Source organism: Phacochoerus africanus, chromosome 3, assembly GCF_016906955.1.
Source record: "Phacochoerus africanus isolate WHEZ1 chromosome 3, ROS_Pafr_v1, whole genome shotgun sequence".
Taxonomy (NCBI): Eukaryota; Metazoa; Chordata; class Mammalia; order Artiodactyla; family Suidae; genus Phacochoerus; species Phacochoerus africanus.
In genome coordinates this window covers 29,363,834-29,387,119 of record NC_062546.1, presented here as the reverse complement: position 1 = coordinate 29,387,119, position 23,286 = coordinate 29,363,834, and the positions used below count along the sequence as shown (strand labels likewise).

Below are 23,286 nucleotides of genomic sequence, written 5' to 3'. Positions count from 1 at the left end.
CACATCCCTCATGGGTAGGAACTGGGAGGAGCTCCACTTTACCCATCAGGACACGGAAGCTTAGAGACATCATCTGCCCAGTAACACAGGCAGTGATAGCTGGGCTTCAACTCCAGGCTATCCAAGTCCAGAGCTTGTGTTTCTTGTTTGTTTGTTTGTTTTTGTCTTTTTAGGTCCACGCCTGCAGCATATGTAGGTTCCCAAGCTAGGGGTCTGATCGGAGCTGTAGCTGCCGGCCTACAGCACAGCCACAGCAATGTGGGATCAGAGCCTCATCTGTGACCTACACCACAGCTCGAGGCAATGCCAGATCCTTTACCCTCTGAGCAAGGCCAGGGATCGAACATGCATCCTCATGGATACTGGTCGGGTTTGTTAACCTCTGAGCCACAATGGTAACTCTTAGAGCTTGTGCTCTTAAGCCACGTTGCACTGGACACAGCCTCAGCCATACTGCCACCGGGATCATGGCCCTTGGGGAAGGTTTGACATGGTGTCAGAGGGCATGCAAGGGGGACTGTCTGATGGAGCCTGGGGATGAGAAAGGCCATGGGAGGAGGGAACACCTAAACTGAGACGGGAAGGATGAGCAGGAGCTGACGGGGGAATAGGGAGAGAAGAGCACCCCGGGTAGGGTGGTAAAAGGCAACAGGGCAAAGAAGCTGAGGACCTCTAAGGCAAGATTGTGTCTGAGGATGTGCCCTTGGAGCAGAGACTCAGGAAAGTGAGCACCTTGCCCACCCATGAGGGAAGGGTGTTCCAGGCAAAAAGAGCAACAAGGCTCCGAGGCCAATATGTGTCTGGTGCACCGGAGGAACAGCAACAAGGACCGCGTACCTGGAGCCAAGGAAGCTGTTGAGACGTGTGAACTGGAGTTTGGCACTTGCCACCTGCCTCTACATGGACTGAATCAACACCCCCCGAAAGGAGCTCAGGGTAGAGATCAGGAGTGAGGCACTCTGTGCTCTGGGGAAACCAGCAGGACAGGTCTTCGGATACGTAGACATTTTCAGGAGATTTGATGAGCTCAATTCTTGCATCTCCTCATACCTAGAAAAGCACTAAAATCCTCTGTGGTGATGTTTGCACCTCGTGACTAACAGTAATCTTCATGAGACTAGCAGCAAACATTTGTAAAATATGGCTTGCTTCCATGTACCTTCCCCTTCACCAAAATCACATGTATACTGACATTTCTCACTGCCCCTTTGGAGCGGTATTTCAGAGCTATCTGAAATGGTGCCTCCCAGTCTGTATCTTCATTTTGCCACACATAAAACTCAACTCTCAACTTTTAGGTTCGCATTTAAAAAAAAAAAGCTTAGGAGTCTGGGGTCTTGAAGGCCGTGAGATTGTCTTTTATGCACATTGAGATGGGGAGCCAAAGAAGGGTCAGGAGACAAGAGTGACTCTTTCAAGGCTGTCAAACATGGGCAACAAGAAGGGCAGGTATTTTATTTTGCAAGCCATTGATCCTCAGCCCTGGAAGAGCAGGAGCCCTTTGACAACACTCAGTAAATATTTGAACAAGTAAATGAATGAACGAATGAGTAAATTAATGACATGATAAACCAACTCAGTGTATAATTGTGAAACCGACTCCTTCCGGGAGCCTTCATGCCACAGGCACTGGTGGAAGACTCGCCCTGCTTCTCATCCTCCCCTCATCTCCCACCCCACGCCATTAGACTTCGGGTTCGCGCTGTGGCCGCCAGAGGGCGCGGAGCGTTGACGGTTCCCGGACGGAAGACTTTGCGTGAGGCACCGCGTGGGGCGGGGCCTGTGGGCGGGGTGCTGTTCGGCTGGGCTGGGTCTGCTGGCGGGCGGAACGCGGTGGCGGGGCTGAGGCTGTGCGGCGTCGCCCGGAGCGCTTTGGGCGGCGCACGGGGCGAAGATGGCGGCGGAGCGACAGGACGCGCTGAGGGAGTTCGTGGCGGTGACGGGCGCGGAGGAGGACCGAGCCCGCTTCTTCCTCGAGTCGGCCGGCTGGGACCTGCAGGTAGAGCCGCGAGGCGGGCCGTGTCGGGCAGGCTAGGGGCTATGGGGCGCGGGCGCTTGGAGCCTCAAGCCCGAGGTGGCCGAAGCGCACAGTCATCCCGCCGGGCCCAGGCCTCAGGGTCCTGGGGCCGCTGCCACGCGTCGCAAGCTCCGCCTGGGTGTGGTGATATGCGGGCCAGCCCCGGGCCCGACCTTCTCTGCTGGGCCTCAGTTTCCCCTTCTTCCTGGCTGTCGGGTTAGCGAGAGTTGGGGCACTGCCGCATCCCGCGTGGAGAGGGGAGCCTGGGGGCGTGGCTGCCGCGCCGTGTGTCGGCTGCAGGCCGGGCGGCCTGGACCGACCAGCTCCCGGGTGGCGCTGGGGACGAGGTGCTCCTTCGTTTCCATCTCTGAGGCCCCAGCCGCAGGAGGAGGGAGAAGCTGTGCCTGGGACTTGACCCACCCCTCCTCCTACCTAATTGCTGGGAGAAACTGGGTGGTGGCGCAAGATTGGAGCCTATTCTAAGTTACTCACCTGTAAAGTGGGAGTCTCAGTGGAGCTTATCGTCTAATTCATTGGCACGTATTGGTACATTAAATGTTTGGTAATTAGTTAAGGAGACAGGAAGATGAGCCAAGCGAGGCAGGGAATTTTGTAAACTGTTGAATCCCTTGTGCCTAGAACAACATCTGACTCAGTAATTAATGGTAGAAGAAATTGCATACATATTCTTGGCCAGTGTACATCTTAGATGATGATGATTAATGTTTATTGACTGCCCACGAGAAGCCAAGTGCTGTTCTAACTGCTTTTTGTGTCTTAAGTCGTTTAACTTTTGCATTTTGAAGCTGAGGTTTAGGGAGGTCAAGTATCTTGCTCAACGCCTCACTAGCTCCTAAGTGGAAAAGATGGCATTAGAACTCAGTTTTGCCTAATAACAGAGCCCAAGCTGTCAATCACCATGTGTCAGACACTTTATATATGATTAATTTAATCCTAGCAACACTGTGAATTAAAGAAGTCTACCTCAGTTGTACAGATGAGGAATCGGAAGCTCAGAGGGCAGGTGATCGGCCCAAGGTCACACAGCCAGGAGTTAGGATTATGATCTGGGTCTGCTGACCTTACCATTTATATGCTTCCCCACAGTGAGAGTCAGGTAAAGCATTACGCTTCACACAGTGTGAAACCCCTGCGCTGGGCAGAAATACAAAACCTAGCTTTTGCCTGAAAGACCTAAAAGCTCACAGGGTTACAGTTGGCAACTCGTCAGCCCCATCTCCTGATGCTATAGGTGGTGAAGCCGGCTCATGCATGTGGCATGACTGTCCTGGCCCTGCCCTCAATGCCAAGTCAGTGGGCGTTCCACCACAGCTCACTGCCTCCTCACAGGCCTGCTGCATCCTGCCAAGGCATACTGCTTCCAGCAGGCTGGTTGTGTCCCATGAAGGAACGCTGCTCCTGGCAAGCTGGTTATGTCCCACAGCAGCTCACTGGCTTCTATGAGTTGGTGACCTCTACTGGAGCCATTTCTTTTTCATCTCTGTAAACCTCATTGCTGTCTTTTTTTTTTTTGGTGTGCCAAGTAAGTGATTAGTAAATATCTATGCGTTGAGTCCATGAGAGAAACATCCAATCACAAATGGCCAAAAGAAACCCATATTCCTTCTGTATGTATAGAGCTGAGACATGAGTGTGCATAAATGTTAAAGGATCCTCTCATCCGTTTTGCAGGGTTGGTGGAACGGGTGTCCCCATTGCACAGATTACGAACAGCTTCAGAGAGAAAGTAAAAGTAGCAGTCTGGACTGACCTCACAGTTCCCAACTCCTGGCTGTCACCTAAGAGCTGAGAGTAAGAGCCTGAGCAGACTGCCTTAGATCAAGCCTGGCTCTACTCCTTACTAGCTGTGTAGGCTTGAGCAATTTTCTTAACTTTGCAGGGCTTCTCTATCAGCTATAAAATGAGACAATAGCACTAACTACATAGCGTTCTTTCGGAAATGAGTTAACACAGGTACAGTTGTACTCAGAACAGCATGGCATGTAAGTAAGTGCTCAGTAAATATACACTGCTTTTCCAAGATCACATTTCCTAATAAAATGAGAATGAGGAGTGTCTCCATCCCAACTTTCCTTCTTGTCTTTTTTTCCTCTTGGTAGGTGGTATTTGTTTTATGTGATATGAAAATTAGCAATTGGGCCTTTGGAGTTCCCATCATGGCTCAGCGGTTAACGAACCCCTCTAGCATCCATGAGGACGCGGGTTTGATCCCTGGCCTCACTCAGTAGGTTAAAATCTGGCTTTGCCATCAGCTGTGGTGTAGGTTGAAAACACAGCTTGGATCCTGCGTTGCTGTGGCTCTGGTGTAGGCTGGCAGCTACAACTCCGATTGGTAGCTTGGGAACCTCCATATGCTGTGGGTGCAGCCCTGAAAAGACAAAAAAAGACAAAAAAACAATTTGGCCTTTACTTTTTGGTCTGATTTTCTGTGGCCCCCAGATACACATTGCCTTGTAAACATAGGCCGTGTTTTTGCATCTTTGCTTCTTTGTGATCAGAGAAGATGTGTTAGGTGAAGGTTTATTTAAGGATCCCAAGTTATCACCTCTCTGTTTCAGATCGCCCTAGCGAGCTTTTATGAGGATGGAGGGGATGAAGACATTGTGACCATTTCTCAGGCAACTCCCAGTTCAGTGTCCAGAGGCACAGCCCCCAGGTAAGGGCCAATTTCAGTTATTGCTACATTGGTGTGTTTCCAGCAGTGATGATCTGTCTCCTGCCTCCACCTAGGGGCCAGGCCCAGGGATGTGGACCAGTGGGTTTGAGTGAGAAAGACTGGCTGGTGAGTAGTAGTTCCTTGCAACGCTCGTTGCTTTGCTGAAGAGATGAGAGATTCTTAACTGAGTGTGGTTTATGATCCAATCCTAGAGGAAACCACAGAACCTACTTTTAAGATACTTGGGGCTCTCTTATGTATGAAGTGTGAGGACTGGCCTCTCCATCTCTAGAAGTTTTTAAGGAGAAACCAAAGTATTTCCTTTCTAGGCTGCTGCAGATGTAAAAGGTTAGACCAGATGACTTTAGAAAGGCTCTTTGAATATTTTATGATGCCATTACCCTAGTAAGAAGGCTTAGAGGAAATAAACCTGTTTAACCCACCTTTTCCAAATTGATTAGGGAGACCTTTCTTATCTTGTGCAACAATGTTAACCTTTGTGATCCCATTTGCGCCCCCTGTCCTGGCCACCCCGGCTCCCAGGTTCCCACATTACCATGATCTGCAGAATAGGACAATGCAGGTCTTCCAGGAGACAGGCAGGGCCTCTTCCTATAAAGGTGTCTGAACTACAGCTCTCCTCTCTTCTGTAGCCTGATTTGTTTCTACTTTCTGGTGTATGTTTTCACCAGAACAGTTTGTCTGGGTTTGAATTCAACCTTGGAAGCCAGTTATAGTGTTTCTTTGATGAAGAAATGGTAAGTGGCATTCCTCTCTAAAGGCATCTGAGCTTGAAATTACATTTCCTCCCTTTCAAGAAGGAACACTGACCTCAGCTCTCATCGCTTTCTTAACTTCTTCCCCACCCCTGTTTCCAGAGGAAGGAGGTAATAGGACATCTTCTAGTTATTCATAGGTGCTAACGTGTGAGGTGTCAGTGTTGGCACATCAGGATGTGACTGCCTGGACCTGGTTGACAGGGTAAGCGCTCTTCTTGCAGCTGCTGATAGACTGCTGGTTTCCTGGAGTGTGTCTTTCGCAGACATCCAGATTACTGTTGGGTGTTGGCACAGAAATACAGAGGGGGGAGTTGAAACAGCCAGTGATGACAGTCTACCTGTCTTGTCTGGTAGACTTTAAGGCCTATTAAGACAGTGACTTATTAGAGCATGGCCTAGGAGCCTGACTGCCTACGTTCAAATCCCAGCTCAGCCACTTTAGAGCTTCGTTACCTTGGGCAGGTTACTGAACATCACCGTCCCTCGGTTTTCATCACCTGTCAAATGGAATGATAGTGCCTACCACATGGGAGATTAAATGAGTTAATACTTACATAGCCCTTAGAATACAGAACATGTTAGCTGCTGTTATTGTCATTTTATTATTAGCATCCATTCTCATTTTCCCCATTCTCCTCTTATTTCTACCCCTTCTCATTCCACGATAAGTTCATATGTAAAAAAGTAGACTTAAGGGAGTTCCCGTCATGGCTCAGAAGAAATAAATCTGACTGGTATCCATGAGGACGCAAGTTCCATCCCTGGCCTCACTCAGTGGGTTAGGGATCCGGCATTGCCATGAGCTGTGGTGTAGGTCGCAGATGAGGCTCTGATCCCACATTGCTGTGGCTGTGGTGTAGGCCAGCAGCTGAGCTCCTATTCGACCCCTAGCCTGGGAACCCATATGCTGTGGGTGCGGCCCTAAAAAGACAAAAAAAAAAGTAGACTCAAAAGTAAAATAATGAAGGGAATAGAGTTTAACATTAAGACTGAAGGGAATAAAAGAGTGAGCACACATGCAGGCCTAAGTGTCTTGTTTTTTCACTTTGATTAAGCCTCAGACTTGGTATGGGCTTAGGTTTAGCCAAGGGAAAGGGAGAGGGAGGCATAGTCTGTTACATCACTGTCCTGGTCCAGAAGGACAATGCTGGCTGCATCTTCAGGAGAAGGCAGGCTTGTGCTCGCACCTCAGAGGAATTCTGTGCGGGGGCTGCCTTTCCCCTGAGTGACCTGACTGTTGCAGGATTTAACCTGCTGCTGAGCTCTCCCTGACCCCACTGTCATCCTCTCACATACCCTCCACATCTTCACTGCCTCTGTGGCACAACACTCAATTCCTGAGTTCCTCCTCTAAAGAACAGGGGTTCTTCATGTGGAGGCCCTGAACCCCAAAAAAAGGAATCTGTGGAATGGATGTCAGAAGGTCCATAAATTACCTGAAATCATAGGTAAAAACTACATGTGTTACCTTTTCTAAAGAGAACATCCATTATTTTTATCAGATTTTCAAAAGGCTGTGGTTAACCATCACTATGAGAGAAAGTCATAACTCCTCCATGATAAAAGCTGTCATTTATCAGGGCACATACCAGCTGCCAGGCACTGGGAGGCTTTTATATGTACATCTCTTTAATCCTCACCACTACCCTGTGAGGGTGGGTACTGTTATTCTTCTCATTGTACAGATGAAGACACTGAAACTGGGCATCTTCTCAAGATCATACAGTTAGTCAAACAAGGGTTTAAGTGCAGATCTCTTTCTGCTTCCAGCATTTAGCTCTCAGCCAGAATGATGCATTGCCTCTCCCTGTGGACAGTCAGCATCCTTCAGAGTTTGCCATGAACCTGCCATCCTCATTTTACCCCCTTTTCCTCCTTTCTTAAATCTTCATTCCAACCAAACGGATTTCTTTGGTGTCTCAATTCTGCCTTATTTTTGGTTCTTCTCCTTTTGTTTGGGCCTCTCACCCGATGACTGGACATTTCGCAGTCTCTTGCTTCCTTTCCACCTGTGCAAATCCTTTGTCTTCCTCCAGGTTTAGTTCCCTCCCCACCTTTTTCTTTTTCTCTTGAGCATGTTATCCCCCAACCTGTAGGCAGCACGCCCAGTCCTATGCCTCGGAGCTCCAGGTCATGACCCATATCCCCACACTGCTCTGTGACATCTCTCCCACATTGTCTTCAACCCTTCTGCTGATAGTTGCCATAATATTTTTCTCCCTGAGTAAACTCTTAAGTTCCTAGAGGTGGGAGGACTAGTATTCAGAGGCATCCACTATTTAGGTCTGCCCCCTTTTTTTGGGGGGGGGGGGTCTTTTTTAGAGCTATACCCATGGTACATGGAGGTTCCAAGGCTAGGGGTCAAATCAGAGCCACAGCCACTGGCCTGCGCCACAACCACAGCAATGCTAGAACCCAGCTGCATCTTCGACCTGTGCCGCAGCTTGCAGCATGCCACATCCTTAACCCACTGAGTGAGGACAGGGATCAAATTCGAATCCTCATGGATACTAGCCAGGTTCTTAACCTGCTAAGCCACAACAGGAACCCCTCTGCCAGATATTCTTTTTTTTTTTTTTTTGGCTTTTTGCCTTTTCTTGGGCCGCTCTTGCGGCACATGGAGGTTCCCAGGCTAGGGGTCTAATCAGAGCTGTAGCCGCAGGCCTACGCCAGGGCCACAGCAACTCGAGATCTGAGCTGCATCTGCAGCCTACACCACAGCTCAGGGCAACGCCAGATCCCTAACCCACTGAGCAAGGCCAAGGATTGAACCCGAAACTTCATGGTTCCTAGTTGGATTCGATAACCACTGCACCATGACAAGAACTCCCAGGTATTCTAACATATATTCTCCTCTTGTATCTCGATAACTGTGAAAGTAGATAGGATGCTAACCATTTCACAGATCAGGATGCTGAGTCTTAGAAAGGCTGAGTAACACATTTGCTGTTATTGCAGATTCAAATCAAAATTTGTTTAAATCCAAAGCTTTTTCTACCGCCACATGCTAGCTGCCTCCTCATCCAGTACCTCCCTGGCCCTCCCCCCCCCCCCCCCCCCCCCCCCGCTCCCATACCTAGCAAGAGGTAGGCTTTTAGTTTCTTCCTTTTTTTCTTCTTTCATCCAACAAAACTACTTTCTTAGAATTCTAGGGATCACTATTGTATGAGTCTCTAAAACTATACTATCCAGGATAGTAGCCACTAGCTTTGTATGGCAGTTTAATTAAATAAAATAAACATTCGGTTATTCTTTCACATTTACCAAATTTTAAATGCTCAATAACCACGTGACTAGTGGCTTCCATATTGCCTGGTACAGACACAGCATTTCTGTCACTGCATAAAACCAGATCTGACAAAGCAGTTTTGTGCCACTTCAGGTTGCCTAGGAGATAGACTTTTGATGCCAAAAAAATTGAAATTTCTGAATCATTTTGCCAATTTGTAGAGGATATAAGACAGTATTCTGAAATTAGTAATGACCCCAGGACATCTGTACCATTGAGTAACTCCCAGAGCATTGCAGTATTTCTCAGACTTAAGCATGCATCAGAATTACTTGGAGAGCTCCTTGAAACAGGATTGCTAGACACTCCTTTGAGTTTCTGATTGAGGAAGTCTAAGGTGTGGCCTGAGGGTTTGCATTTCTCACAGGTAATGCTGATGCTTCTGGTCTAAGGACACTTGGAGAACTGCTGCTCAAGAGTAGTGCTTGAGATGTGCTACTCCGTGCACCAGCACCCCCAGTGTCCACAGCAGGCCCAGGAGGTTGGTGCTGCTTGTCTCCATTTTCACGTGAGAAGACAGAGGCTTAGAGAACCTCATTAGCAGGCTCAGGATCCCAGGGTGGGAGGCTAAATTGGAATTGGAACCACGTATGTGGACACCAGAGTCTGTGTTAGAAACTCTCAAAGTCTAGGTGTGAGAACATTTAGGGAAAAGAGACCGATAGCCAGAGCAAGTGGTTTCCTCAAGCAGTGGTTAGTACATGTATTTGAAGGTGTTTAACAACAAAGAGAGGACTTTTTTTTTGTCCCATAGATGCTAAGCTGAGCATCTGTGGAAGACCCTACCACCCCACCCCCAGGAAAATTAATGAGCGGATTAGCCTTTCTGGGCAGTAGTACGTATCTTATGGCTTGCATCCTTTTTAACCGTGTTGTGTAGAGCATGAGGGGATGCCTGGGAGGTTGCTCTCAGCTAACTCAAGCAGGAATGTACTTGCTACTTCAGTTGCTCTTTGTCCTCTCATTTCTAGTTGGTGGAGCCTTAAGGCCTATTCTGTCCTTTAATTGTCTCCCTGAAATTAATCTTTCCTCAAGACTGAACTGGAGAAAGAGTTCACATTGTGGCTGAGCTGGTTAAGGACCTGACATTGTCTCTGTGAGGATGTAGGTTCAATCCCTGGCCTCATTCAGTGGGTTAAGCTGCAGCATAGCCTGCAGGTGCAGCTCAGATCCGGTGTTGCTGTGGCTATGGCCTAGGCCTGCAACTGCAGCTCCAGTTCGACCCTCAGCCCAGGAACTTCCATGTGCTGCAGGTGCAACTGTAAAAAGGAAGAAGGAAAAAAAAAAAAGGACTGAACTGGAGTAAACGACTTCTCCTTCACTAGCGTCAGTAAATCTCTGTTACCCTCTTCCCCCCATATTAAAGAGAAATGACTTTTTCCCCCTAAGAGATACCAAACATGTTTTATAAATTGTGTGTCTCATGATCCTTCAACGACTAGGAATGTTCCTTGAGGACAAGACTAAACTAGAAAAAAGTGACCGTGTCAGAGGAGGGAGTTAACCCTTCTCATACCACGTTTAGTGTGCTCTCTCCACTGCACCCCACACAACTCTGCTCTTTCTCCTAAACACTAATAAATCTTTCTTTCTGTCTCTTTTTGGCTGTGCCCACAGCATACAAAAATTCCCAGGCCAGGGGTCAGACCTGCACCACATCAGTGACAAACACCAGATCCTTAACCAGTAGGCTACCAGGGAGCTCCAATAAATAGTTCTTCTTGACCTACCCAAGAGGCCTCTTCACCCACATGCTCATTTCATCTCTAACATGTTACCCTCTGTATATGTGCATACGTGGCTTTCCTGCAATGCCCTGCTGGTCCCCTTTCCCCACCAGGCATACCGTCCTTTATTCGACTGGCTGATGGTCCACTAGTTCTTCAGCACTTGGTCCAAATGCTACGTTTTTCTGAAAAGTCTTTCTTGATATTCCCCCACCCCTACCTAGAGCAAGAGACTCTGCTGTCACATCCCAGTGCTTCCCTGTGTCACAGCCACTATGGCACAGTATTTAATGGATGTTTCCTGGCCAGAGTGCCCCTAGCCTATAAGCAACACAAGGGTAAGAACTGCACGTGATCTTTTATAGACCTAGCATCCGGTTCAGTTCCTGGCAGGCAGGCATTCCCTCAGTATTTAAAAATTAAATGATGAAAACCGCTATCCAGGAGTAAGTTTAAAGTAGTACAAACCCTATCCCATGCCCTCCTCCACCGGAGGAGAGCTTAAATTGGATTCCATTTTAGTTCATGGTACACTATCTAATTTTTCTCTTAGCACCATGTGACCTTTGAATAAATAAATGTCACATTATTTTGCATATAAACTCAAGAGAGGTTAATCCTCTTCCACATAGATCCTCTTCCTGCCCCACAAAAAAAAAAATCTAACCTCAGTATCTTCAACTCTTAGCAGCTGATGATGGGGAGTCACCTTTCTGTAACTCCCCTTGAGATCATTTTGCTCCTTTCTGTGTCTCCAGTGATAATAGGGTGACGTCCTTCAGAGACCTCATTCATGACCAAGACGAGGACGAGGAGGAAGAGGAGGGTCAGAGGTGAGTTTATTGGGGGCACAGTCCGTAGGAAGGTCCGTGTTAATGTATAAATTACCCAGAAGGACCTAGAAGGATAAATGTGCTTGGTTATCATTGGCCATTACTACTGTGGGCTAGTCACACACATACTAGAAGCAGTTCCCCACTCCTATTGCTTAGAAGTGACCCCTGTCATCTTAACTATTTTTATTTTTCTTATGGAGTGTTCTGGATTTTGTTTTTTTTTAGTTATTAAAATAATATGTATTAAAGAATATTGGGGGAAGGGAAATAAATTAAGAAGGAAAAAAGCCATTCATAATACTACAACTCAGAAGTAGCTAGATAACAGTATTTTTGGTGTATTTCCTTCCAGCATTTTCTTAACTGAAAAAGCAATGTATCACATAATAAACAGACTAAAGAGCTTACAAGTGTATATTCCCCCAAAATACAGACACGGTACTGTTATTTCGTTTAACTTTTAGGAATGTTATAAAAATCATTGTCCATTGTGGAAGATACAGAGTAGTATGTTGAAAACAATAATATAGCACTTGTGAACCCTTCAGTAACTATGGTTAATATTTTGGCATATTTCCACTCAGTCTTGGTTCTGTGTATAAATGTTTATATTGTATTTTACATGGTGAAGTTCAGATAATTTTTTGTTTCTTGCTTTTTTAGGATTAATGCTACATCTTAAATAATTCTCCATGTTATTGAGATTCTTCATAAATGTTTTCAGTAACTGTAATAATAATACATCATATGCAATGTCCAACATGTAGATCATTTTGAAATTTTTACCACTGTAAATATCAGTGCTGTAAATATCTCTGTGTATTAATCTTTGACTTCATTTCAAATTATTTTCTTAGAATAGTTCCTAGAAATGAAAATAACTAGTCAAGAGAATACATATTTTTAAAGCATTCAATCACAGGTTCCTTGTTCATAAACCAGGGCTTAATAAAGACCTTTCACTCCATTGAACAAAATATCTACCTGGAATGAACAAGGATGAACTGACTACAACCTCATTTTACAGGTTTTGGTTTTCCACGGACTCTGCCTCGGTCTGTCCAGCATTCCTAAGAACATTGTATAATAACCATATGGAAAGGCAGTTACCTCAGCATGGTCACTCTTTTGGAAGTGGGCCAAAAATTACATGTGTTCTGTTTTCCATTCTCACTTACGTAGTGACCTTTACACTGTCTCAGAGCCTTCAATTCAGTTACATTCAAAGTTCAGGAATAAATGTGATGTTCAGTGTTTTAACACCCATGAATGAAAGGTAGTGTCAGCACTTAAGTGAATGTCCAACTCCTAAATGGCCTCTTCCTACTTCTCCCGTCCTGTGACATCGTCCAGTCAGTGGCCTTCTTTTACTTCACATCCTGGTTACCTCCTTGGTCCCTCAGCATTTCTGATCTGATGACACTGCTGCTGTTGTCCATGCCAAGACCTAGGGCTTTTTCCCTTGCATTTCCTGGGGAATGTCAGGTATAGAAGGCTGAGGCTCAGTTTTCTAGGTTCTCAGTTCTCCCCACTTGGAAATGTGCTGCTGACTTAGCTGTGAATAAGAGTGATGACGGGGTAGCTATGGGATTGCAGTTTTCAGATCCAGGTGAAAAAGCACTGACCTAATCTCAGGCCATGCTTGGCCCATTGTAAAGCCTGGTGTGGATATCTTGGGGCTTGTGTATGAGCTTCCCTGACCCTCTGCAGTACCCTCTTTCGTTCCCTTGGTGTACGTACGTCACAAGACTTGCAAGGTGCGGTGAGGCTTGGGTGAGCTCTCGGTGCTGTATCACACCACCTTACATGTGTGCATTACTCTGTGCTTATTCTTTTGCATACGCGCGCGCTGCTTTGAACCTCACGGCCCTGACTTAAAGGAGCAGGTAGGTAGGGCATGTGGTCCTTCCCTCCCATTTCAAAGAAGGAAAGTGATGTATACTCAAAGCACCGGCCCGCCCAGGTCACTCAGTGGCAGAGCCAACACTGGAGCCTAGCTGCTTGCACTAACCACGCCGCTGCCGCCATTAATCTAGGGCTGCTAGCAGTAGCTGCTTCTGACTGTGGCCAGAGTTATCATCTCCTGGAAAAGTGCTGGCCACCTGATGGATAATTCCCAGACCTGATACACGGTCATGCATGCCTGGAATGCCTTTCCCTGGTTTCTTTACGTGATAAACTCATCCTCAAGGTTTAGCCTAGAAGGCACCCTTCGTGGAACCCCTGACTGTCCTTCCTAGCTCTGTGTTCCCAGAGCACCCCTAACTGACCTCTGGTGGCTTATACTGCAGTATGCCTGCCTGCCTCTTTACATCTGTCCCCAACTAGACAGTAAGTTCCTTAAAGATAGGCATTTGTAGCCTTCGCCTCAGTGTGCCCATCTCCTGGCCCGGAGCCTGGCACATGCTCTATTCCTGTTTTCTAAGTGTATTTGGTGTTAAGTGTGTGTGTTCTCACAGGTTTTATGCTGGGGGCTCAGAGAGAAGTGGACAGCAGATTGTTGGCCCTCCCAGGAAGAAAAGTCCCAACGAGCTGGTGGACGATCTTTTTAAAGGTGCCAAGGAGCATGGAGCTGTAGCTGTGGAGCGAGTGACCAAGAGCCCTGGAGAGACCAGTAAACCAAGAGTGAGCACAGGGGATCATCGTCTGTGTCTGAGGTTCCAGAGCCAGGGAAGGAGGCCTTCCTCAGCCCCAGTAGTGACTGTAGTGAATTGGTTTTTGTTTTGTTTTTCATTTGCTCACTTCCTCTCTTACGCAGAAAAGCAGCACAGTTGCTCTTATCCTTTAACATGAAATCAAGATTTGGGGCAGAGTTTTCAAATCTGTGGCCTGTGGTCTGGATCAGGTCCTGCAAACATGTTTTGTTTGGCCTAACCGACTTGACTTACTCAGTGTCTTGCTTTATTTTTATTTTAATTGAATCAGTGGCCACCTGTTTTACATAAAAATCTGAATTTCTGTTTTCTTTGTGAAAAATCAAAGTCTTTGGTATTATCCCACACGTAGATTCCTCCGAGCCAGTCACAGCTAACAAGAGCTTAGTAGCAACCATTCCCTTTTTGCAGCAACCCCCCCAACCCCCGCTTTCCAGTTTTCACCCCCGTCCTGGTCCTGTAGCTCTGAGTTTGCTCCCAGAGAAAGTACACCTAATAGTTAACACGCTTGAGAAAACATCATTGTATATGAGTAAACTGATCACCATGGACCCACTCCTTGGGTGTTTATGAACCTGTCTTTTATAGCCATTCGCAGGGGGTGGCTACCGCCTTGGAGCTGCACCAGAGGAAGAGTCTGCTTATGTGGCAGGCGAACGGAGACGGCATTCTGGCCAAGATGTGAGTGTGCCTCCACCTTCTTTAAGGAAGCTTGTGAACTGTTTTATCATTTTTCAGGAGAAATCGAACCCTTGTTACTGGTGAATCAGTAGCCTCTGAAAGGAAAGAGGCAGCACCTTTGTTGTCATCTGTGAATGGAAAGGCTTACCTGAGACTCAAAGACAGCTCTCATCTGGCTGGAGGGGGCACAGGGGGCTTCATCTGTCCATGGGCAAAGCAGATGGACGGATGAAGGTTTCTGAGCATTCCATGGACGTCAGGCAGAGGAAAAGTGATTCCAGGGTTTTCTGCTCCTGTGGACATGGCTAAGGAACTTGGTCTCCAGACCACCCAAGGAGGCCTGAAACACAACTTTTTAATTTTTTTTTCCTTATTGCCATCCAGTCCTTTTTTCCCCATGCATAGGGATCTCCCCCCACCCACCGCCGCAACCAATAAGTGTAACCATACTGTAGAGACACTTTGGAGTTTTTAATATGCCTTAAGCATTTTCATATGACCTTGTGACCGTTAGTTTCCATAATGTATTTGTTTTTAGTCATTTGGGGTTTTATTCCAAAATAAAGTCAAGGAGTTCCCGTCGTGGCGCGGTGGTTAACGAATCCGACTAGGAACCATGAGGTTGCGGGTTCAGTCCCTGCCCTTGCTCAGTGGGCTAAGGATCCGGCGTTGTCGTGAGCTGTGGTGTGGGTCACAGACGTGGCTCGGATCCTGCGTTGCTGTGGCTCTGGTGTAGGCCAGTGGCTACAGCTCCGATTGGACCCCTAGCCTGGGAACCTCCATATGCCGCGGGAGCGGCCCAAGAAATGGCAAAAAGACAAAAAAAAAAAAAGAAAAGAAAAGCCAAAATAAAGTCAATCAAGAAGGAAATAAACTGAGGCATGTGCTACCTGAGGCAGCCACTGCTAATATGTTGGTCTTTAGCCCTATAGGCTCCTTTTTAGAGGCATAGAGGAAGTTGTTAACAGAAACTGAAGGTGTCATTGTTAATGTTGCAAAAATAGTCCATGTAAGATTTCCATGCTGGAGTTCCCATTGTGGCTCAGCAGGTTAAGAACCCAACATAGTGTTCTGAGGATGCGAGTTCAATCCCTGGCCTTGCTCAGTAGGTTAAGGATCCAGCATTGCCACAAGCTGTGGTGTGGTCACAGATGTAGCTCAGATCCAGTGTTGCCGTGGCTGTGGTGTAGGCTCCAGCTGCAGCTCCAGTTTGACCTCTAGCGTGGGAACTTCTGTAGGCCACAGGTGCAACCATAAAAAGAAAAAAATTTAAACTAAAAGAATAGCCATGCTAGTTTAGTTGAGCATGAGCCTTGTGCCAAACACACTGACAGCCCAACCAATAAGGAAGCCGTGGGTTCATTTGAATCGCCTGCTCTGCCACTTTGCTGGTGAGTGGCAAAATCGCGACACAGACACAGGTCTGCTTAAATCAAAGCCCATGCTTTTAACCTGTGCCACATGACCTTCCTATTTTAGGTTAATACTTATTTCATCGGTTGTTGATGGAGCTCCTTGTGCATGCATACACGTTTGTCCATCTGTGTGTTTTAATAATGACACGGTCAAATAGTAAAATTCACTAATTTGCAGGTTCACACTGGTGTGCTTGCCAGGTTCCTGACAATGTATGGACTGCTTACCTCCTGTTGTCACAGGTTCATGTAGTGTTGAAGCTCTGGAAAAGTGGATTCAGCCTGGACAATGGTGAACTCAGAAGCTACCAAGACCCATCCAATGCCCAGTTTCTGGAGTCTATCCGCAGAGGGTGAGCAGAAAAGCCCTCCTTCAGGTTCCATTCTGTGAGATGGCAGATTGGAAAGAAGCAGCTGATTCAAATGTTTGTTATTTAAGAATTTTAAAATTTTAAGCAGATTTAGCACAGTTGAGACACAGATTCACAGATGTGCTCCAAGAGCCTTTCCCCTCTGGAATTAGGATAGAGCCAAGTCACCAAGTAAGATACAAGCACAAGAGAAGGGACAGCAGACAGGTAGACAGGCTGACAGGTAGCCACTAGAGTAGCATGGAGGCCCTGTGCTTTTTGCAGTTGGGACTGAGAAGTTTCTTCTCCCTTTGCATCCATCACTGTTATTCCCTTCCTGCTCTGTGTGGGCCCCAGCATTGGTTTTTCTCCCACAGAGAGGTGCCAGCAGAGCTACGAAGGTTAGCTCATGGTGGGCAGGTGAACTTGGACATGGAGGATCATCGGGACGAGGACTTCGTGAAGCCCAAGGGAGCCTTCAAAGCCTTCACTGGCGAGGGTCAGAAACTGGGCAGGTAAGAGCAGTACAAGTGGGAGTGGGACTGTGTGGGTCACTCCTGCCAAGCCCAGCAGACCCTGTATAGCTCTTTACTGTTCGTCATAAAGTACTCCACATGTTATTGTTACGGGAGAAAGAGTATGGGCAATGTGGGCTCTGGCATTAACAGGCCTGAATTTAAATGTCTTCTTCTAGCCATATGACCTTGGGCTTGGCTCAATTTATAAAGTGGAACTAGAGTCCTTACCTCCTCGATTACGGTTGGGGGAGCACATAGAGCACTGCCTCATGGTGAGCATTGGTGTAAGCAGCAAGGGTGACACATTGCTGCTCTGACCCTAGGGTTATCTAGGGTGTTGTGGGCAGAGATGACCTCCTTGATGGCTTTAAGGCTGAAACAGACACATGTACTCGGGTCACATAAAGTGGGGATTCAGAGAGTGTGGAATCCTGGACTCCTCCTCCCAGCCAGCCTTGCAGCAGCATTGTTCAGGATCCAGGGAAGCTTAAGGACATCATTGCCCCTGTGCAGGCTGCTGCTCCACCATTATGGCAGCTCTTATCTCTACTTCTTTGGTCCTGCCTGAACTCACTGTCGCTTCCTGTTGCCACTATCTCCATCTTTCTTCCAACCCCTGATAGGTCCTGAGGGGCTGAGAGCCCCTGTGGCAGACGGGGTTCCCCCACCAGAACCTTGACCAGCCCCATAGGCAGGCAGCCTTTCCTCAGGGGCCCCCTTGGCTTTGGCTGTGTGTGGAGTCCCTTGGTCAGTATTCTGCCGAGGGATCTGTGTACAACGAGGGGCCCTCAGAACGTAGTGACCCTCCCCACCAGGACGATCCTTATTTTACAGAGGGAAAGCTGAGGCTTTTGGACTTGACGGGTTAGCCGTGGGTACATGATTTGTATGTGATGGAGCCAGGACTGGAACCAGGCCTTTTGATTGGCATTCATTCCTTCCCACACTCCTGCACAGCATGACACCCTCTCCAACGCAGCTCTGGCAGCTCTTGAGCTAGGCATTGCCCTTATTCACCCCACCATCATCTGAGTGTGGTCTACCAGCAGCTTCACTCTTTGAGCTTCTGACTGGCTCCTAGAATCCCCTACCTCCCTGCTGGCCATTTTTGCCTCATCTGGAGCAAGGGTGATAGCTCAGGACATCGGAGACCAATGGATTGTGATTTACCAGGACCACAGTAGTTAAGTCCACCCTGATATCATTTCGTCAGCTACATTGGGGCCTGTGAGTTAGTCTGGAACAGTTGTTCTCAGAGTGTTCCATCTGTGGCTTCCCTGAGCTTTTTAGAGCACCAGATAATTTTTTTCCTTATATTATTAAAATAAAATGTATTTATCTTACCAAAAAAAAAAAAAAAAGGAGTTCCCATCGTGGCTCAGCAGTTAACGAATCCGACTAGTGTCCATGAGGACGAGGATTTAATCCCTGGCCTCGCTCAGTGGGTTAAGGATCCAGCATTGCCATGAGCTGTGGTATAGATCGCAGACACGGCTTGGATCCTGCGTTGCTGTGGCTGTGGTGTAGGCCAGCAGCTAAAGCTCCAATGGGACCCCTAGGCTGGGACTTTCCATGTGTCAAGGGTGAGACCCTAAAAAGACAGAAAGAAAGAAAGAAAATAGTCTTACATATATGCATATGGGAGTGTATATGTGTGTGTGTGTTATGAACAACATTATTCATCTCTAATTAAATCTTTATATACCCTTTGATGTTGGACTAGATGTAAATAAAATTGCTAACTCAAAAGATCTTTGTATTTTTAAGATGTTGTGAAATTGCCTTCCAAAAAGGTTGTATCCATTTTTCACCCACCAGCATAAGGAAAGGCTCAGAACTCAGAACACCATGCAGTCTGGGTTTGTCAGATTTCATGATACTAACAGAAGATGCTTCTACTATTGGAAAGTCTAACTATTATGTGGGCAAGACTCCACATCTCAAAAAAATACCTTTTAGGAGTTTGTTTTAGCAGGATGGGAATAGATACTTTATTAGTGTGGTTGATGAATCAACAAGTCAAGACAGAGCTCGGTAATCAGACATGATGTTTGTCAGCTAAATAAATATTCATTGCCAGTTCCACTTTGATTTTATTTCAGTTTTTGTGAAAAATGAGCTAAAAAAAAAAAGTTTTATACAGCTAGGAGAGATGGGACTTTAGCTTTTCAGTGTAAACCATATGGACATCTTTTTTAGTTTTTCCAATAAATTTTACAGTGTCATCTTGTTAACTAAAATGATCACAAGCCCAAAAGTTTAAAAAATTCTTCTCAGGTTTGCCTCAAAACATCAGTCAATCCTTGTTTTTTCTTCCAATTATCTAGAAAAATAAAGTGAATGCATAGATCTTTCTCAGTTCAAAAGTTTGAAAAATTTCTTTCAGTTGCATGAAACTTTGTTTTAGGTCTTGCATCTGTTTGGATGGGAACTAATCTGAAGATTTGGAAGGACTTTGTTTATTTGATTTTGCGTAAAAGTACCAGGAGTCCACTTGGGCTTGGGGGGTGGTCACTGCTGCCAGGGATGAGCCTCGGCCGCTTACCATGCTTTCTGTAGTGGTCATGTGTGTAAAGGAGGTGGCAGGGTCTCAGGACTTAACCTCTGTGGCAGCAAAGCACCTCGGTGCCCAGTTTATTCCCACTACAAAGGAAATGAATGAACAGTGAGGGGATTCAGCTTCTTCCTTGTTCAGGCCTTTGTGGCAGGCAATAGCTTCGGTGAGTACCTATCACGTACTTGGAATTGTTGGAAATAGTTGAGGGACAGGCTGCCTAGAGTCTAATTAGAGAGTTGACCTAATGCCCTTAAATCGATAACCAAAACAGAATAGATCTTAGGCATTTTACAGGCATGACGTTTAACTTCCCACTTTTCCAAGCACCTCCTCAGGCCTGTGGTGATGTAATTTATCTTTGTGTCTCAGCCCACTTTTGAGTCCCACACCCCGTGAGGCTGATGCATAGAGCAGCTCCTCGCACAGCCAATAAGTATTGCTAGGGTTCTCTTCTGAGCTCCACTTGAAATTCTCTAAGCCCATATTTTTCTCTTTCACAGAAAAGAGTAAGTTCACTTTTCAGTTTTTTGTTACTAATAATACGCTCTGGGGCAGCATTTCACAAACTGTGTTCCGTGAAACAATCTGCAGGAGGTTAACAAGTATGACATGAAAAAAGGATGTGGCAGTCAAAAAAGTTTGGCTTAACTGCCCAATCCCTCAAGACCTTTAATGTGTTAGTGGCCTGTGACACTGTTGGTATGCTATGTGGCATCACTAAAACCTTCCTGGAGATAATTCAAGGGCCTGGAGTCCCAGGGAACACACCTAGGAAAGCACTTTGGTTGGATTTGCTAAGAACACCCTATTTAGGTTGTAAAGATGAGAGGGAAGGGTGAGGTGCAGGAACTGACCTAAGTAGAGGCTTTGGGAGGAAGCAGGGGAGCTCTCATCTAGTGGCCTCTATTCTTTGCTTTAGGTTTAGGCCAGGGCATCTGCTAAGAGAAAGGCTGACAGCGAGATGCATACCTGGTTTCAGGAGAGAGATGAAGTCTCCAAATAATTGCAGAGAATTGGGAGCTCATGTACACTTTATGTTTGTCAGCCACCCTGAGTGCTTTATGTTGCACCCCTTTAAGCCTTACAAAAGCCGAGCAAGGCAGGTAGCCTTTACCTTTGTTAAAAAATTGTCCTTAGTCCCCTCATTGAAACTCAGGGAGCTTAAATAATAGCCCAACACCACCAGAGCTAGTGGGTGAATTCAAACCCTGGTCCATCCCACTCCTAGATATGAGCTCTCAACACTGCAGCAGGCACCATGTCCTGTTGTATTGTGCGATTAATCCCTGTGGTGCCAGGCATTTATTTGGCCTTCTGGAAATCTCAGCTACCTCCTGATAGCTGACACATGAGTATGAGATACTCGCATGAGTGAGGTTTCACTAGGACAGGCAGGCCTGAAAATTCCAGCAGAGGAAGAGTCTGGACTTGTCCCCTGTATCCCAACAGTCAGCTGCCAGGCTGTGTCAAGCCTGCCTCAGCTGCAGACTTGGAGTGCCCCCTCCCCGTTTGGCCCTCAGCCTTTCTCATTGAGACTAAAACCCACCCTGGTCTGTTGGGTCCTCCAGCCTCAGGTCCCGTCTCCCAGCCCAGGCGGTCCCCCATACTGCTTCCCTCCTTTCAAGCCCTTGTTCCATTGCGGACATCAAGGAAGAACGGAGCTGGTAACTTACCCAGCCCCAGGAGTGAGGAGCTAGCAGTAACTCGGGTTTGAGGGGAATTCCACTGGACCCATAAGTTCTGCCAGAGCAGGGATTCTGTCTTGGTCACTCCTTGTATCAGTAGCAACAAACAGCACCAGATGTCGCACATGCTCAGTAAAAATCCAAGACAGCCTTCGCCTCCTGCTTGGGGCCTTATTTCTCTTCGTATCCTAATGCTACTCTCTCTCCTAGCACTGCCCCCCAGGTGTTGAATACCAGCTCTCCAGCCCAACAGGCAGAAAACGAAGCCAAAGCCAGCTCTTCCATCTCGATCGACGAGTCACAGCCTACCACGAACATCCAAATACGGCTTGCCGACGGCGGGAGGCTGGTGCAGAAATTTAACCACAGCCACAGGTACCTTGCATTTTGTGGCCCAGCTTATTCTAAACAGGTCCCAGAAATTCCTACACATAGATGGGAAGCAGGGAGCAGTTCTTCCTAAAACCAGCAGGCACTCCCTGGCTTCCCCAAAGGAGGCAGTAGGGTAGGAAGGTATGGAAATCTGAAGTCTTTGGTTCAGTCCCCACGCTTCATAAAGTGTGGCCAGTGACTGCACACTCCCCTCCTTGGGTCTTATTCCTCATCTCTAAAATTAGAGGATCAGTATCAGATTCAGGGGCGCAGAGGGGAGGCATTTAGCCACCAAACTACTTGTTCATAGGAAGTTTCATGCTAAAGCCCAGGCGTAGAACAGAGAAAATTTAAAATGCAGTGGTTGATGGAGAAGAGATGAGACACAGTGCCAGCATCCCACCACCGGGCCTCCTCTGCCTCCCTCCCCCATGTGGCCTCTGAAAACCACTAGGCTATTTAGGGCTCTTCTAGATGGGGACTTTGAGAATTCTGGAATACCTGTTCTACCATCTCAGATCATCTAGGCTGGATCGAAGCTCACTGTGCCTCCCCGTTTAAAGATAGAGAAACTGAGGGATTGGCCCAGGGCGCGGGGAGGACTGTTGTCAATTAAGGTATTTGGCAGCTCCTTTTTCTAGAACAGCAGTATCTACATTTCATCACCCATAGGCCATATAAACCGGAACCCACATGCAAGGCCCAGGGACTGGCTTGCCAATCCTTGTGTGTTTACAGGCTTCACATGAGGTTAGTTATGCAAATAACTAGTTGTGATTAGCATTATAGAAAAGAGATCAGGCAGAGGAGGCTCTCAGAAGGAGGACCCAAATGTGAGCAGGGAGCACGGCCTGGTGAGGAACTGAAGTTGGGCAGCGGGAGAACAAGGGGGAGGAGGGAGGTGTAAAATTAGACCTCAGGACCACAGTCTGGAGATTGGTGTTTAAACCAAGGAAAACGGGAGCAACTGTGAAGGGTTTCAGGCAAAAGAGTGACAGGAGACCATGTGCTTCCAAATGAGAGCTTCAAGAACTTTGGCCACCCTGTGGAGAAGGATGGGGTGAGGAAGGACACTCAGGGTGTGATGCAGCCTCCCACAGGGCAGGGGTGGTGTGGGCAGCAGCGGACACTGCTCACCCACCTCCCCACTCACCTCCACTCCACCAGGATCAGCGACATCCGACTCTTCATCGTGGACGCCCGGCCAGCCATGGCTGCTACCAGCTTTGTCCTCATGACTACCTTCCCGAACAAAGAGCTGGCCGATGAGAGCCAAACCCTGAAGGAAGCCAACCTGCTCAACGCCGTCATCGTGCAGCGGTTAACATAACCGCCCAGCCCGGCCAGCGGCCTCATCTCCCTCCTGTGTCTCCCATGGCCAGCTCCCCGTGGAGGCCGCCCCTCCACCCCTTCCCAGGCACCCAGCAGTCCAGTGCCACGTCTCCTCCGTAGCTCTGGGTTCTTAGTTCTCAGTTGGACATTTGTTTTCTCCTTAGTTGCATTTCCTGGGTTTTTGTGACGATCAATGGACTTTAAAGAAAAAAATAAAAACAACCAAAAAAACTGAAGGAATATCACCAGCATGTTGTACGGAACCTCTCCCCTCAAGGCAGGCTTTGATTGCTGTCCATCATGCTTACGTCTGGGGTCTTTCCATCCTCGCCGCGTAAAAATTGCATGTGGCACACAACACCCGCCACCCCCAGGGTGACTAGTGGAGGGTTTCCTC

General features: G+C 47.3%; 1 protein-coding gene across 3 annotated transcripts; it reads left to right on the top strand.

The window, feature by feature from the left end:
- The first annotated feature begins 1,445 nt into the window (after nucleotides 1–1,445).
- Nucleotides 1,446–23,125, top strand: NSFL1C (NSFL1 cofactor). 3 transcript variants are annotated; one of them, XM_047771435.1, is made up of 10 exons: nucleotides 1,783–1,999; nucleotides 4,597–4,694; nucleotides 11,248–11,322; nucleotides 13,206–13,211; nucleotides 13,785–13,950; nucleotides 14,568–14,660; nucleotides 16,319–16,428; nucleotides 16,803–16,940; nucleotides 21,396–21,560; nucleotides 22,725–23,125. In XM_047771435.1, the coding sequence occupies exons 1-10, from the start codon at nucleotides 1,895–1,897 to the stop codon at nucleotides 22,885–22,887; spliced, it is 1,119 nt and encodes a 372-aa protein (XP_047627391.1). In that variant the 5' UTR covers nucleotides 1,783–1,894; the 3' UTR covers nucleotides 22,888–23,125. The 3 variants fall into 3 exon arrangements, with proteins under 3 accessions (XP_047627392.1, XP_047627391.1, XP_047627394.1); XM_047771436.1 differs by lacking the exon at nucleotides 13,206–13,211 and having other exon boundaries at nucleotides 1,446–1,999; XM_047771438.1 differs by lacking the exons at nucleotides 11,248–11,322; nucleotides 13,206–13,211 and having other exon boundaries at nucleotides 1,855–1,999.
- The last annotated feature ends 161 nt before the right edge of the window (nucleotides 23,126–23,286 follow it).

Coding starts and splice junctions, on each gene's coding strand:
- NSFL1C (XM_047771435.1), top strand. CDS start 1,895: ATGGCGGCGGAGCGACAGGACGCGCTGAGGGAGTTCGTGGCGGTGACG. Junction 4,695..11,247: donor TCCAGAGGCACAGCCCCCAG/GTAAGGGCCAAT, acceptor CTGTGTCTCCAG/TGATAATAGGGTGACGTCCT. Junction 16,429..16,802: donor CTGGAGTCTATCCGCAGAGG/GTGAGCAGAAAA, acceptor TTTCTCCCACAG/AGAGGTGCCAGCAGAGCTAC.